This window comes from Phoenix dactylifera, chromosome 1, assembly GCF_051530095.1.
Source record: "Phoenix dactylifera cultivar Ajwa chromosome 1, Ajwa_hap1_PhDact_Kaust_v1.1, whole genome shotgun sequence".
Classification (NCBI taxonomy): domain Eukaryota; kingdom Viridiplantae; phylum Streptophyta; class Magnoliopsida; order Arecales; family Arecaceae; genus Phoenix; species Phoenix dactylifera.
The window spans coordinates 32,183,810-32,199,691 of record NC_143190.1 but is presented as its reverse complement, the minus strand read 5'-3'; the positions used below and the strand labels follow the sequence as shown (position 1 = coordinate 32,199,691).

Below are 15,882 nucleotides of genomic sequence, written 5' to 3'. Positions count from 1 at the left end.
CTTTTGTTATAAAAATCATAAATTATAAATTATCAAATATTCTATATTATAAAATATAATGATTTTACAATTAATCCACATGCATACTAAATTTTGAGTAAAATTTACCATTTGGTATATTAAATTATCATTCTTATTGGTTTGCATAAATTATTATGGACCTGAGGTGCGCTATTATGTATATGGTTGTGTTTATCTTCATCATTCTTTGTGAATGGGTTAGTTATTAATTTTGACTTCTATAATATTTAAGCCGCTTCCACCCACACATCGTAATACCCTAGTTGTGTTTCAAGCTTTTATTAGATTTAAATAAATTTAAGATCTTTTGTCAGTTATAGACAAGTTTTCTTTTTCCAAGGATAAATGATACTAGGCTTGGATGAGTTCAACAAGGATAAAATTATTATAAAAGGAGGAATATGACATCTTGTGAAGGTTATAGGTGGAACTATTGTGAAATAGAGTGAAAGAATATATTGAGATAAAAGGAATGAATAGCAATATAAATCATCAAGGATAGAAAATAAGGAAGAGCTTGTTGATCGAAAAAATGTCGGAAGAAACAAAACGGACCAAAGGTAACTTGGAGGACAACTTAATGTTAGATTGAAAACAAGTGCAATTCTTTTAGGGCTTATTTGGATCTATCCTGTTGGATCGTCAGGATTGAAAACAAAATTTCTAGTAATATAGAAAACGAGATTTGGTTCAGTTCTATGTCATACGTGTAGCTATTGTTGTGCAAAATTTCTATGGCCTTGTATTGGCTCTCTCTAGTATCTGGCAGTGGAGAGAGACTAAAGTCCGAGTTTGCCGCTGCCTCCCCTAGTCGGATAGATGCCCCTCGGATGGCGTCCTTGACATGGGATCTTTTGCTCCGTTCGGACACACGATTTCCCACGGGCGGATCCGTATGATGTAATTGGAACATGAGGGGTTCCCACAAGAGGAACACGTTATCTATCCTGTTCCCCTTTCCCCGAACATAAACAAAACCAAGCATTACTCAAGAAGGGAACGGATTCCCTGTTTCACATCCTTTGTCTACTTCGAGGGGAACACGTTTACTAAACAGAGGGAAAGGGAAGAAGTTTAGGCGACGGAGCTGGTTTCGCTCTGCTCGCCGGTCGCCAGACAAAAACCCAAAACGGAAAATTCTTTCCGAATAGAAGGAGAGTAAGAAAGAACGAAGAGGAAGGAGCGAAGAAAGAGAGAGAACGAGAAAAGAATGGGGAAACGAAGCCCGGCCTCAGGTTCGTTTCGCCTAGTCCTTCTCCACGCTCTATAATATTTCATCTAGGTTAGGCGATCAAATTCTGTAGATCTTGAATCTGTCCGAGACCGCTGTGAGGAGTGGAATCCACTGGGATTTGATCGGTATCTGAAACTCTCGTTTGGTACGATTTCTTGGAGGAATGCTGCTGATTGCGATATTTCTCGTTTCGTTTTTTGCTGATTATTTTTTTTTTAAAGTTTTTCCTTTCATGGTGTTTGTTCTTGATTCGATTCGCGATGAGATGCTAAGTGGAAATCGATGTTTTCAGCTGAGTGGGTGTTTTGGTTGAGTGATGATAATATGAATTTGATGTTTTCTGGTTATTTTTGTTGAGTTGGTTGGTGGTTTTTTTCTGTGGTGTTGGTTTGATTTCATGGCCTGCTGTTCTTGTTGATGAGTTAGGGTTTTAGCTGGTAAGATACATGCAATCCTTTTTCATATGTTTTATATAATTGGATAAGTATTTACTTAATGATATCTTATGAGCAGAATTTTCTAATTTTAGCTGAATTGACTTTTTGAACAATCTGAGTTAGTATTTTACCAAAAAAAAAATCAATCTTGGTTAGTAGATATGGAGTGACCTTCACTTTTAGTATATATCTATTCTTCAAACATGGTGATGTTAGCTACTATTAAACAATTAAATGGAGAAGATTAGCCATATCCATGTAATAGAGTTCTTTTGTGCAAATTCTAGACTACAATAAAGCAATCAGTGTTCCTCTGGCTTGTTTGAATACCAGAAATTCATGATAGGTAGCATAGTTGATATGAGTCTCCATGCCAATTCTCTGTGGCCCTCACTGTGCTTCCGGGCCATGTGGTGCGCATGATCTGTACTCGGTGCTGTTCTGCTGTTCGGGTCACTGGCACGTGGCACAAGCATGCCTGCCGCAGTGAAAAATAACTCGGTTTATACAAGAACAATGACCATTAATTATGTCGGGGAGCGATGCCACAAAATTGGGAGGGAATTGATTGGGTCTATGTTGATTATGGAAAGAATTACCTAAAAGTTTGTGGAGCTGCAGAATTTTGGTACATAAGAAGTAAAGTTTTTGTAATGATATTATAGTGGCGAAGTACGGAGAATAATAAAAGAATTTGGAGGTTTATGTACGACAAGAAACATCTTTTAGAAAATGAATTTGGAAGATTGATTACAAATTAGCTATGGTAATAAGATATAAAGCTGAAATTGACGTAAAACATGAACTGGGTCAGCGATTATGGTTAGTAATAACTGTGGGTACCAACAAGTCAAGACAAGCTGACAAGTCTGCTGCTCAGGTTTGACTTTTTAAGTTAAAGGAGTATTCAGTCTTGAGCTGAGCTTGCAATCATGTCTTTAAACTTGACTTGTTTGTGATCCGAACTGAGTTTGAACAAGCTTCTTATTGAGCTGAGCCGAGCTTCTTTCCTTCTTCTCAAGCTGAATTGTTCAGGCTTGGCTCAATGAGCCAAGCTTTAAAAAGAATTGAGCCAAGCTTTAAAAAGATTTTCAAGCTTTTCTAGTCTCATAGTCGAATCAAGCTCGAACGAGCCAGTCATAAAGAAAAGCCTGAGCTGTTCATGAACAGCTCAGTTCATTTTCAGCCCTAATAACATAGGTAGGGCGAATAATCTGGAGGCATGACCGTTTATAATAAAAATGTTAGAAGCCTATTTGAGAAAAAGTACTAGGTTTTTTGCAGAATTGTGAATAAGTTGTAACAGAGCATACTCAATATGAATTTGTAGAATAATATTCATAACCATGGTCTGCCATATCGGTCCAGCCTGGGACCGGTACCGGATCAGTGTGAAATCCGGTGTCGGTAGCTTATCGTTGGAGAACTGTTATGGAACCGATACGGAACCGGTACAGACCGGTACGAGATCGGTACGTATCGGTTTGGGCCACCACCGGTACGCCGACCGGTACCGGTACGGCGGACCTTGTTCATAACTGACCCAAGATAACTGATTGAAGGCTTTTTTGATAAAGTACAGTTCTCTTCCATGTTTTTTCTTTCTTTCTGTTTTTTTTGTTGAATATTTGTCTTGTTTTCTACACGCATAATATTCTTATCCATCCAAATTCAGTTTATGTGAAAAACTTCATAGTTTTGTTCCCCAGTCTTGATCACCTGATAATCTAATATAAAGTATCTCACAAGTAGAACTGTATGAATAATATATGATTTGCATTCTGTATTTCAATCACCTGTAATGCATGAAACCATGGGTATACTTATTTTATACTGTAATATGAAATGTATTCACTTCATGTTCCATATGTTTGGTTGGTAGATGCCTGCATAATGGAGGTAGAATCAGTTACTAATTTTGTGGTGTACTGTGATCTGATAGATCTTTCCATGAAACTCCATCACAGTCCAAGATTAATATCTGGACTCCTTTTTTATGCTCTGTTCATATATTGACTTAAGTGCTTATATTGTAAGCTTTTTTTCCCATTCAAAGAGGTTCATAAAATTGGATTCAAACTGCAGGAGATCGACCAAGTCAAGGGGAGTGCAAGAGGAAATGTGGGAAGCATAATTTGTCATCTGAAGACCATACTGATGCACTGGCAAACAAAGATTTGAGAAATTTATCAGAGGAGAGTGATATGGAGGAGGAAAAGTATGTCTTTTTGTCCAAGTTCAACAATGCTGGGGAAAAGGACCTTCAAACTACTAAAATTGTCTTGACAGAAAAAGGCAAAGAATATGCTGTACCAATTGACAGTCCTCTGTCTCAGAAAGGTGAACTTGTTTTGGAAATGGTTGAGAATCATACAGAAGTCTGTGTGGAACAGAAAGAAATAATGATGAAGCAGGAAAATAGTGCAAATGAAACTGAACCTAGCCAAAGAATGCCTGGTGAATTAACCTCTTGTGTTGTACAAGAAGACATTGCTCCAGTTTTTGAAACTGATGAAGCTAACAAAGTGAATAAGAACCTTAAGGGAGCATCCTTTAGTATGTCAATAGTTACAAAGGAAAGTGATGTTTCAATGATTGTAGGCTCTAGTGATGAGAAAAGACCTGAATTATCTTTCAAAGAGGATTCAAACTCTTCACTGCAAAATGTTCAAGACCATTCTTCTGCTGATGTTACAGCTTTATTGGATATCGTGGATATGGACTCCACAATGAAGAATGACAGGAAAGCATCCGGTAATAACAATTTTAATCCATTAGTCGGTAGGAATGTTGATAGTTTGACAGAGGATTTAAACATGGCTTCAGTAAAGACCAGCATGGTGTCTGGAATAAGTTCAAACTCACATGGTGTGAATGTCACTTATACAAAGAGAAATAAAAGTGCCACTTCAGAGGAGAAAAGTGTCTCTTTCGGCACCTTTGAATCTACTCAAAAGAATGGCAGTAGCCCCTTGTCTCAGGTTGCTGAAAATAATAATTTTGCTTGTAGCTCTGTATCACTGGAAAATGCAGGTTCAGATACAGTGTACAAGAACGACACTGAAGCATCGGTCGGTGGCTATCTGGTATTACTGACGAGGAAAGAAAGTTCATCAAAGAACAAAGATGATAATATGGTGAAGATGTGGGACATGCTACCTAACATTGATTCGAAATCCAACATGTTTTCTGAGATTAATTCAGTTCCTGAGCTTGCTAATAACAATGATTCAGTATTAAAGGAACGCAGTACAGGAGATGCATTTGCTGATGCAAATAAGAGCAACATGTTCACCGAGAATTCAGTTTCTGAAGTTGTTAGAAACAGTGATTCAAGTGAGTGTCAAAAATTGAAACAGAAGGTGGAGGAAAAGGTTTTCGACTGTTCTCAGTTTAACATAGAAGTTGATCAGGATGGTCCTCCTGTAACCACTTTAGTCTTGGTAGAAGTGGACAGATTTAATGTTGATGATTTCATCGAAAACAACCAAATCCTGGATGTCGTTGTAAAAACTAATGGTTCAGAAATGAGTGCAGGTGAGGTTTCATCAAGTGGGGATCACTTTGTCCCTGAGGTAGCTTCAAACTCATACCATGCAGAAGCTTCCAGAACCTCAGTAGAAGTTTTTGCATGTGGTGATGCTGATGGTTCTGATAGGGATCCTGTATCAGATGTAGAAAGAACAGTCAGGGAATTGAATGTAAGACAACCTATACATGCAGACCAAGAATCTGACAGTGTACCAAGACAGAAGAATGAGAATTTGTTGGATGACTTTCGAAAGGCTCCAGAGGGCTGTCTCATTTCTTCAGGAAAAAATCTGAAGATACTTCCTTCTGATAGCAAAGAGGGAGTAAGCTTGCCTCCTCCAATTAGAGGTGTCATAGAGACTTCTAGTTCTTTTGATCTACCAAGCAAACCAAAATTGGATTCATCCCATGAAAAAGGTTCTAATTTCTCACTCCAAATAGGAGAGAAAGTTCTCATGGATGACTCCCATCTGAATTATCCTGTTATAACTGGAGCTGGATCAGAGAATGTGAAAGTGGCTACTTGCCAACATAATGCTTCAAACTTTGCATACAATCATGGAGAAACAACTAATGATCAGGAGAAAGAAGTGGCATCTTCATCAATAAGATATGCTATAGAGGATGTCACCTCTTTAGGTGTAACCAAGGACCAAGATGAGGAAACAAAAGCAGGGACGATGCCACTTGAGGGGGCATTAGTAAATCGTACCGGTAAAAAGCTTCTTGTCCTTGATTTGAATGGATTGCTTGCTGATGTTAATTCAGATTATCGGAATATTCGTAAAGCACATAAAAGGGTTGGGGGCAAAGCAGGTTTGACATTTTACACAGTCCTTTAAACTTTTAATGATAAATTTGTCAGAGAATGCTTCTACTTCATAAGTACTGATGGATAATGTTATGTTTTGGACCCAGTATTCAAAAGACCTTTCTGCGACGATTTTCTGAAGTTTTGCTTTGAGAAATTTGATATAGGTGTCTGGTCATCAAGGAAAAAGTATGCCTTTGAATTAGTTCTTGCTTCATGCTTGTTTTCCTTCTTTCTTTATTCATTATTGTCTTTGTTATATAGTATCTTTTTTAGACATTAGCTTTCATGCTTTTGGTGTTTTGAAGTTCTATTTAGGTGCTGCTGAATAGTATATTGTGGTCATATCCCTTTATTGCACCTTCTGCAGATATAACGTTGATGCTTTGGTTGATTTTCTTGTGGGAAATCTGAAACATAATCTATTATTTTCTTGGGTAAGTGATCTTGAGACTACATTTATCATGACAAGTTTATATATCCTTTTTGACTTATTTAATAATGCATGATATGTTGGTCACATCCAGAATCTTGATTTTTTTTTTTTAGATGTTGTCTTTGTAGTCAATAATAACTTATCCGGCCCATAGACTGGTCTAAAATCAGCTCCCTGCTAGCGGCAAATACCAGCTTTTACTGAATTATTTCATCTATATTTAGAATTGACCATCTTCATTCTGCATCTTCCATTAATCATCAAAGCTTCACTTACAATTTGATTGCAAGTTCTAACTGAATACATGCATAAGTGCAGTTATATATATGAAATAATGCATGCATGATGTACACACTCAAAATAATGACAACCAAAACCAAGCCCAATTTTGTCAAGATGATGTCAACTTTGAAGAGTAACTCCAAATTGAGAGTGCTTCAGAACTGGTAGTTGGTTTCAAAGTCACAAGGTAGCAAAAAGAAAGGATATGGATGCAATAGGTTAAAAACTTGTGGAAATATGCTGGCTAATAGATTGTGATAGGTCTCAGTACGAGAGTCACAAGTAAAATAGATAGATAGCTCCGCTTAGGGAAGGAGCAAAGTCCACGATTACAATCAAGTTTTCTCCACCTTCAACAACTACAGACTCCTACTATAAATAAGCAACTACAATACGTAATAACAACTTCCTATTCTAATGGTAACAGACTTTCTATTCTCATGGAACACCACTCTCTAACAGTAACATAAACGTTAACATGACCCAGTCCTCACGTTCCTCACGTTCTTCATGCCTGGTCTTCCCCATCTCCCACTCCCTTAACTGTTGCCTTGCCCTTCTGCCTCCGTATCTCCCTGCTAACCACATGGTCCCCGAAATATCTGGGGTTGAGGTGCTGTGGCCTATCAATTCCTCCCCCCTTAGCAGGAACCTTGTCCTTAAGGTTCAGCTTCGGAAACCGCTCCTTCAGCTGATAAATATTTTTTCAAGTTGCATCTTTGGCTGGTAAATACTTCCATCGGACCAAAGCTTCAATAAAATACTTTGCACCATGCTTAACCCACCGATAATCCATGATCTCTTGGGGCTAATATCTGATCTCTCCGTCTTCTGCAAAGGGCGGTGGAGCTGCACACACCTGGCTGCCCTCGCCACCAACCTTCTTGAGCAATGCCACATGCATCTGGTGCCGAATTTTGCTTGTCGGGTCTGTAGATAATTTCATACGCGTATCCCATGAGCTTTGTCAGCCACTTCTGTTGTTCAGGGGTTGTGACCTGCTGCTCCAATAAGAATCGAAGACTCTTCTAATTCGTAAGAATTTGAAAGTGTCGACCCAACAAATATGGCCTCCATAACCGTATTTCCTCAATAATGGCCAGCATTTCTTTTGCATACGTTGACCATCCTCTCTTAGTTGGGCTAATTATCTTGCTCATAAATGCTAATGGCCTCCCCTTTTGACTGAGCACTGCTCCTACCCCCAAGTCTGATGCATCTGTTTCCACTACAAAAGTTTCTGCAAAGTTTGGCATGGCTAAAATGGGTGTACTAGTCATCGCCTTTTTCAACTGCTGAAAAGCTTGGCCAGCTTGGGGTCCCCAACTAAACTACTTTTTTTCAATAAGGCTGTTAAAGGTACAGCTAATATCCCATAATTCTTCACAAATTTATAGTAGTACCCAATTAGCCCAAGGAAGCCTCTCAATTCGGTGATGGTTCTTGGCGTGGGCCATTTGACCATTGCTTCTATTTTTGAAGCTCTGATTAGGGAAGGAGCAAAGTCCATGATTACAATCAAGTTTTCTCCACCCCCAACAACTACAGAATCTTGCTATAAATAATCAACTACAACATGTAATAACAACTTCCTATTCTAATGGTAACAAACTTCCAATTCTCATGGAACACCACTCTCTAACGGTAACATAAACGTTAACATGACCCAATCCTCACGTTCCTCATGTTCTTCATGCCTGGTCTTCCCCATCGCCCACTCTCGTAACTGTTGCCTTGCCCTTCTGCCTCCGTATCTCCTTGCTAACCACATGGTCCCCGAAATATCTGGGGTTGAGGTGTCGAATAGTTTGTGGCCTGTCAGAATGACAATGCTTAAGACCTAAAGTTTGCATTAAGCAAGTGATGAAGGATTTATGAAAGTAGAGTCAGCTTGTGTGAAGGCTTGGAGAAAAACATTCAAATCTATGAAGAAGCTGTAAGTTGAGACAGTAAGAGAATGGACAAAAGTGCAACAACGTGCTAAATAATGGGGATGCACCAAATTAATCCAATGAGGCACTAAAAGGACCCTCCTCGTCAAGAGCCATTGGGAAGGTTGAGCGAATAATGTGTCACGGTTGAGTGAATGACTATCTAGAGGTTTGAATAACATAAGAAGGCAAAAATAACAAGAACGACAATTAACCTGATAATGCTAAATCTGCAGTTGTGTTTGAGATGCAGCATAACAAGAAATGACATGCCTAGATTGTATGTCTTTGAAGATAATCATAAAATAGACTAACTTAATGAAGTTTAGGATCAATGTATCCTGCAAGGGGAGATTTAGGCCCTGTTTGGGGGAGCTTTTGGAGGGCCAAAAAGTACTTTCTGGCCCTCCAAAAGTACTTTTAGATAAAAAATGGTGTTTGGTAAAATTTTCGGAAAGCTGTTTCAGCTTTTGCGGGAAGCTGAAAACAGCTTTTGGGGAGAAGCTCCAATTTGGAGCTTTCCAAAAATGCTGTTTTCAGCTTTGTCGGGAAGCTATTTTTGGACCAAAATATCTCCATTTAAATCTCACTTTTTTTCCTAAAATCCTCATCCCACCTCTCTCTCTCACCCATCCTCTCCCTCTCCCTCTCTATCTTCTTCTTCCTCTCAACGTCGCCGCCTCTGTTCCTTCTTCCTCTTTTTTTTTCTTTTTTTTTGTTTTGGGAGCTCGTGGCTGCCCATGGTGGCAACCACCATGCCGGCCACCACCCATGGCCAGCGATCCTTCTATATTTCAATGAAATAAAATAATAAATAAATAAATAATTAAAATAAATAAAAAAATAATGAGTAAGTGACAAATAATCTGATCTAAATAAATAAATAAATAAAAATATTAGTAATTATTTAACTAATTTTATCACCTAGCTAGAAAATTTGTTAAAAAGATAAATGGTCATTAGAAGGATGAAAAATTAATTTACATTAATAATTATAATATTTTATATATTTATTATTGTATTATACTATAAATATAATATTATATTACATTATATCATAATACATTGATATGTTAAGTTAAATAATTTAATATTATATTAAATTATTATTCTATAATACATAATGTTATAGTACTATACTATAATAATATTATATTACATTACATTAATATTATATTATATCATATATTTATGTATTAATACATATTATATTTTATTATGTTCTGTTGTATAATACTGGTAATGTCCTTTATGGTCATTTTGCCACACAAAAGTACTTTCTCAGTTTGTTTACTAAATACATGTTAAAGTGCCACAGTATTTTAGAAATATAGTTACCAAACTGCAAACAGCTTTTTATAAATGCTCTGCTTTAGACAGCTTTACTTCCAACAGCTCTACTTCCAAAAGCTCTACTACTAACAGCTTCCCCAAACAGGGCTTTAGATTCCACAGAAGTCATTAGTCTTGACATAGATGGTGATGAAAGAAAAGGAGAAGAAAAACCTTTTATAAGTAACTGCAGTGAATTGTGGTAATTGGCTAAGGACTTGCTACTTTTAGCAGAAAACCACAAATTTAATCAAGGAATCTAGAGAGCGGAATTAACAAAAAGGTCTGCAGGAGAAAGCCATAGTCTGCAGGAAGCAACGTAATAAGGATGCAGTTCGTATTCTTGATTGAACCTTGTCAATTGCTGTGTTCAGTTTGTGATTAACATTTTTGAATCCTTTTGAGTATCAATTTCTAATGCATTTGGCTAAAGTTAGAGCCGCTAAATGAAAGGGCTCATGTTGATTTCATCAAAGAATCCTTAAGAGGGTCTAATGATTCTCCTGATGTTCCTGTAGCCATATCTCTACCATGTCAAAGAAAATGGTGGCCAATTGCATACTGGCCGTGCTGGCAAAATAATGGTAGTGCTACTAACATACTAATCCTAGTTAAGGTGTGCTTTCTTCTAGCTAAATGGACGTTCATGATCCATTTGAGTTTATTCTCTTGATGAATGGAACTTCATGGGGTTATGACCACAAGAAAATTATCAAGTCCAGTAGCAAAACCAGATGTCAGACACAAATTCGAGCTGCTGATTTAAAGTGGTTTCTTTGTGTTCCTGTAGCAAAAATGGAGGAAGAAAAGATACTCTTCTCAGATCAAGAAAGAACAGACAAAAGACTGCAAAAGAGAAGGGGCTTAAAAAAATAATCAAAAGGAGAGTCTATCATGCTCTCGACCTATCTGAGGAGTGAGCTTGCAGTCACAAGCTTCAAGAAGAGGAAAGGTTCATGAGGGGTTTGACTTTTGCTTTGGGGGGGGGGGGGGGGTCTCCTTACACAAACCTAAGTTCAAGTTTCAGCTCCTTGAAGAATGTTTGGCAGACCTCCGTAGTTTGTCAGAACCTAGCAGTTACTTTAGCTGACTATGGCAATTAGATCACTTGATTCTGTTAGCCGAACAAACTCATTGAAAGGTACAATTGGAAGTGGAATTTTGTGGTATTGTAGCCCCATGTAGAGATTCATATGGATGGATGGAATACTCATGACAGGTCTTCAAAGCTTTCATGAAGATTTTAGGTCCACAGACCATTAAGTCCATGATTCATAATAGAACGCGCACATGCACAACATGCTAAATATGTCCTACTTGTATAATATTAAAAGCTAGTTGTTGCTGCTTTTTCATTCTGTAGCATTAAGTTAGAGAAGTAAGGAAGCAATCTGCTTAAAGGTTCAAGTCATAATAAAACTCTACAAAAACTTTGTGATGCATTGCAGTGAAGACAGAACATGTTGAAAAGATAACTTTATCCTCAAGAGTTTGCTTAACCTAACAGGGAAACTATAGTAGGTTGTTCTTTTTGTCTTTAATCATCTTCTTAGTATCAAGGCTTTTTTTCTGATAAGATGCTGAAGAAAGAAGTTTGATTACTATTGATGGTTTAGGACGATCATAATTACTTTTTTCATTGTTACACCAAATCTTATATGAATTTTGATGTACAATTTATTTACAAAATCATGTAATATTAAGGAAAACACATGCACAGAAGTATGAAGATACAAATGTTGTTTTCCAAGTATATATTAGGGTTTGTTTGGTTGAAATAAGGGGCCTTGATGGCAATTAGATTCCAAGTCATTGTAGAAATTTATGACATGATGGTTAGGCATTGTAACATAAACATATAATGCTCAAGGAATATTCTACCTCCCTCCTCGAGTTTTCTTGACTTAGTAATAAGTCTTTATAAACTTAGTTGGTCTTTGCACCATTCATCTTCTAAATAGATAGAGTCCATTGGTATGTTTTAAGAAATACACTAGAGTCCCTCCTCAACAACTTATTTTCATGCATATTTTGTTGAAATTGAAGATAAATCTTCAGTTCGATTATCCATCAATGTTGTGTTTTGATAAATTAGCTTGGATTGATAGAAATATCCTTTGGTTGTTTCACATTGGAGTTGGGCAAGCAATTTAACCATAATCCTTTTTTGAGGTAGCAGTTTAAGCATACTCAAAGATTGCTTTCTTTATAAAGATATACTTGGCAAAGTTCACTGATATTGTTTAAATGCAATCATAACTAATATATATCTGAGAGTGATAATCAGCAATTCAGCTAGTGAAAAAATAAAGATGGATGCATCAGAAGTTCTAGTTAAGGTTTGCTAAACAATCCTGAAGCGGGTAGTTCAGGATTGGCCAAGAACCGAGACGGTTTGGCAACTCAATTGGGTCCTTGGTCAACAATTGTCCGAACCGGGCTGAAATGTTTGGTTCCACCCGATTTCAAGTGGTATTGGGTTGTTCCAAAGCCAAATTGGGTTTGGTTCTTTTATAACCCTTTCCTCTCTTTCAATCCTTCTGATCTCTCATGACTCTTCTCCTCTCACGATTTCCCTCACTAGGGTTAGGGTCCCGTCGCCCCCATCATCATTGACAATGATGATGACAACCACCGTTCCTCTCTTTCTATTCTCTCTCTCACCATGCCACCACCTCTCTCTCTCTCTTCCCCCTCACGACCATATTGTTGGTACTAGAAACAACAATAATAGGCATTGAGGGTTGGAGATCGCAGATCGCGGATTGGAAGTACGCTTGTCTCCTTCTTCCTCCCTCTCTCTACCTCTATCCCTCCCTCTCCCTCTTTTTCTCCCCCTCCCTCTCTCTTCCTCCTTCACCCTCTGCCTGGTTTTGATATGTCTCAGGTTGGTAAGTTCATTACGGTATTGACCTATTAACCGACTAGTATGATACTTGGTACTAGTTTGGCGAACCTTGATCCTAGGGTTGCTAAAGTTGTCTTCACGTCAAAATTCATTTAGAATGAGGTTTTTCTGGTTACTTTTGAACCATTTGAAGTTTGTATAAGCTAGGGTCCACTCTCTCAATCTTTAATGAGCCTTTGAAAGGAGATAATAGACTAATTGGATGGTAGGTGATAAACAAATAACAAAATGAATAATAAATAGAAGAAGGCTGTGTATTAGTCGCGAACTGAAACATATGCAAGCTTTTTTTCCCTCCTATGTGGATAATAATGTGAATATTTCTTTTTCCTTTTTAGGATCTTAGTTTTATATGTGATGTCTACCATCACCAAAATGAGTCCCAATGCTTATCTAGTGTTGTAAGAGGGAATTTTACAAGGTGCTGAGGGTATCATATGCCTATTTTTAAAATAAAAGGACAATAACCAAAAAAGTTTTAACCTTTAGGATGCCATTTAGTATATCTGAAATGTTATCAATTCTACCAATAGTGGATTGCAACAGCTAACCTCTGTGTATAATTGAAAAGTAATGTTCCAGATAATGGGGTGGGCTGTAAGTTTGAAGGTTCCATGTTATAGACAATCTTTAGGAACATATTCAAGGAGCGATCTTTCCCTCTTGTTTCTACCAAATTTCTCCATATACAGTTAATCTACTATTTAGGAGATATACGGTGTGCTGGTATAGAAAATCCAAGTCATATTTTATATTTGTAACATGAAGTAGACTGGATGAGGGTCGTGTAGTCTGAGTAATGTGAACGATTCATGTTATTGTACTTATCATGATTCCTTTCACAGAGTGAGATATGTGATTTTGTTATTTCACATATACCCTTCTAGATATTATGACTCACATGTTTTTTTAAATTATTTTACACAATCTTGTGCAGGATGAATCTAAATGCACTCATACTGGGTTTAAAACCATTGAGAACAAGCATAAGCCACTGGTGCTAAAGGAACTAAAGAAATTGTGGGACAAAGAGGAACAGGACCTTCCATGGGATAAAGGACGGTACTCACCATCAAATACATTGCTTGTGGACGACTCTCCTTACAAAGCCCTCTGCAATCCCGTAAGTAATCCATATGTGGTTTTCATAGTTGGCCTTATTGAACGAATCATAACACTTTAGCCATGTTTTAGTTCATTGGATGCTAACCATGGTACTCTTTTTTCCTCTTTCTTCCGTACATTTTTTAGCCATACACTGCTATTTTCCCTCGCCCTTATCATTTTGAGGATGTAGACGACAATTCTCTAGGTAAGCGTTCTGCAGTATGTGCAGTTTTTAATGTTTTACTTGGCCATACGTATTTCGAAATTTAATCAGATATTCATGAGCAGGACCTGAAGGAGATCTTCATGTCTACTTAGAAGGGCTAGCAGTGGCTGATGATGTTCAACATTACATTCAAGAACACCCATTTGGCCAGGATGCTATAACAGATACTGATCCTTCCTGGAACTTCTACCTTCAGGTCATTGAGACAATTGAGAAAACTTCAGTTGCAGCCTAATAATCATGATGATGTTTAAGTGTCCTTGCAGTGCTATATTTTTGAGAGATTGTAGGTCAATGGGCCACTTGTTTTTGGTTCCTATACCATAGATCATCTGGTGAGAGATGGTAAACTGATTCTGCTCAAGCATTGCTCAAACCGGATGAAAGACAGTGGTAACAGCTGCTGAGGATCTTTTCTTTTCTTTTCCTTTTTCACTTTTTCCTTTTTGGTGAAAGAGGCAAAAGCAATTTACTGACTATAGGAAGGCCAAATCTGTAGTATTTGACTGCTACAACAGCTCCGAAATTGGAAAAATCAACATTATGTTACAGGCTGTGGTTGATTTTCCTGTATTAAGAGAATCACAGCATCATTGTAATGAGTTTGACCACCAAGTTCTGTTGAATGGTGCAGTCTGTTGCAATCGAATTTCAGTTTTGTAAAACCGCAGCCACTTATTTATTCAGTAATTTCATACCAATGATCAAGTTGCAGAACAGAAATTTGTCTTTTCCTCTTTTCTACATCACTAGTAATTCTCGTCTTCTGTAAGGATTTTGAAGGCTGTCTATTGAGCCAAAGGTAGCCTGATGGTAAAATGTCTGGGGTTCTGTACATTGTTCTTGTTAGTCATTGCTGCATGTCATGTCATTTCATGAACTCGATCTTATTTCTGGCTTTTTTCTGTTCACAATAATTGTGAGCCATACATATCCATCAAGCCTTCAACGCTCATCATTGATGCTTTTTCATTGCTTGGATGTATTATGCTTCTTTAGTTAATTGGCCATTCATCGGCTGTCAACAGGCGGACACAAGTTTTGATCAGCAAAATTTGATTGGAGTTTGTATCGTAGCAAAATGATATGTTTTCTGTGTGATTGAAAGTGCCAAGCTCTCTGTTTCGTCACAATCTGCTGTCGTCTTTGCTCCCAAGTGATGCTACCAACTAAACAAAGTAAGAAGATGTCTATGATACATCCTACAGCAATTAGCTGGAGAAGATGAGTTGGCGGCCTCTATTTCAAGCGCATCACGGAAGGTGAAATCATCGAGTTGATCCTACTGCAGGTTTTAGATGGCTCAGTTGCTTGGACTTGAATTATTTGACAGCAAAGTCAGCACCATCTTTGGGCTTTCCTGGTGGCAGCTTTCTGGTACATCCATTGGCCTCTTGTTTCTTTGTCTGGAGATTCTTGGACCAGCATCAACCGTCAAACCTGTTGGAGATGTGGTTCATGACAAACATCACCTTATCCTATACAAGCAGCACATGATATTTTGTTCCATGTACATGTGTTGTCGAAAGTGATTTGAGTACTGATTGAGATTTTAATCCATTGCCATGTACATATTATCTTAAAAGTGAGGAGTGGCAATCGAGATGTACCTAGTGAACTAAGTTT

General features: G+C 37.7%; 1 protein-coding gene across 3 annotated transcripts; it reads left to right on the top strand.

The window, feature by feature from the left end:
- Positions 1 to 1,098: 1,098 nt before the first annotated feature.
- Positions 1,099 to 14,979, top strand: LOC103718221 (uncharacterized). Of its 3 annotated transcripts, none has more exons than XM_008806935.6 (7): positions 1,099 to 1,400; positions 3,778 to 6,039; positions 6,142 to 6,223; positions 6,405 to 6,471; positions 13,861 to 14,046; positions 14,175 to 14,235; positions 14,319 to 14,979. In XM_008806935.6, exons 2-7 carry the CDS (start codon positions 3,897 to 3,899, stop codon positions 14,489 to 14,491), a joined length of 2,712 nt encoding a protein of 903 aa, XP_008805157.4. In that variant the 5' UTR covers positions 1,099 to 1,400; positions 3,778 to 3,896; the 3' UTR covers positions 14,492 to 14,979. The 3 variants fall into 3 exon arrangements, 2 of the variants coding, with proteins under 2 accessions (XP_008805157.4, XP_008805156.4); XM_008806934.6 differs by having other exon boundaries at positions 1,114 to 1,256; XR_015986984.2 differs by lacking the exon at positions 6,142 to 6,223 and having other exon boundaries at positions 1,114 to 1,256.
- Positions 14,980 to 15,882: the final 903 nt, after the last annotated feature.

Coding starts and splice junctions, on each gene's coding strand:
- LOC103718221 (XM_008806934.6), top strand. CDS start 1,232: ATGGGGAAACGAAGCCCGGCCTCAG. Junction 1,257..3,777: donor GAAACGAAGCCCGGCCTCAG/GTTCGTTTCGCC, acceptor TTCAAACTGCAG/GAGATCGACCAAGTCAAGGG. Junction 14,047..14,174: donor ACAAAGCCCTCTGCAATCCC/GTAAGTAATCCA, acceptor TACATTTTTTAG/CCATACACTGCTATTTTCCC.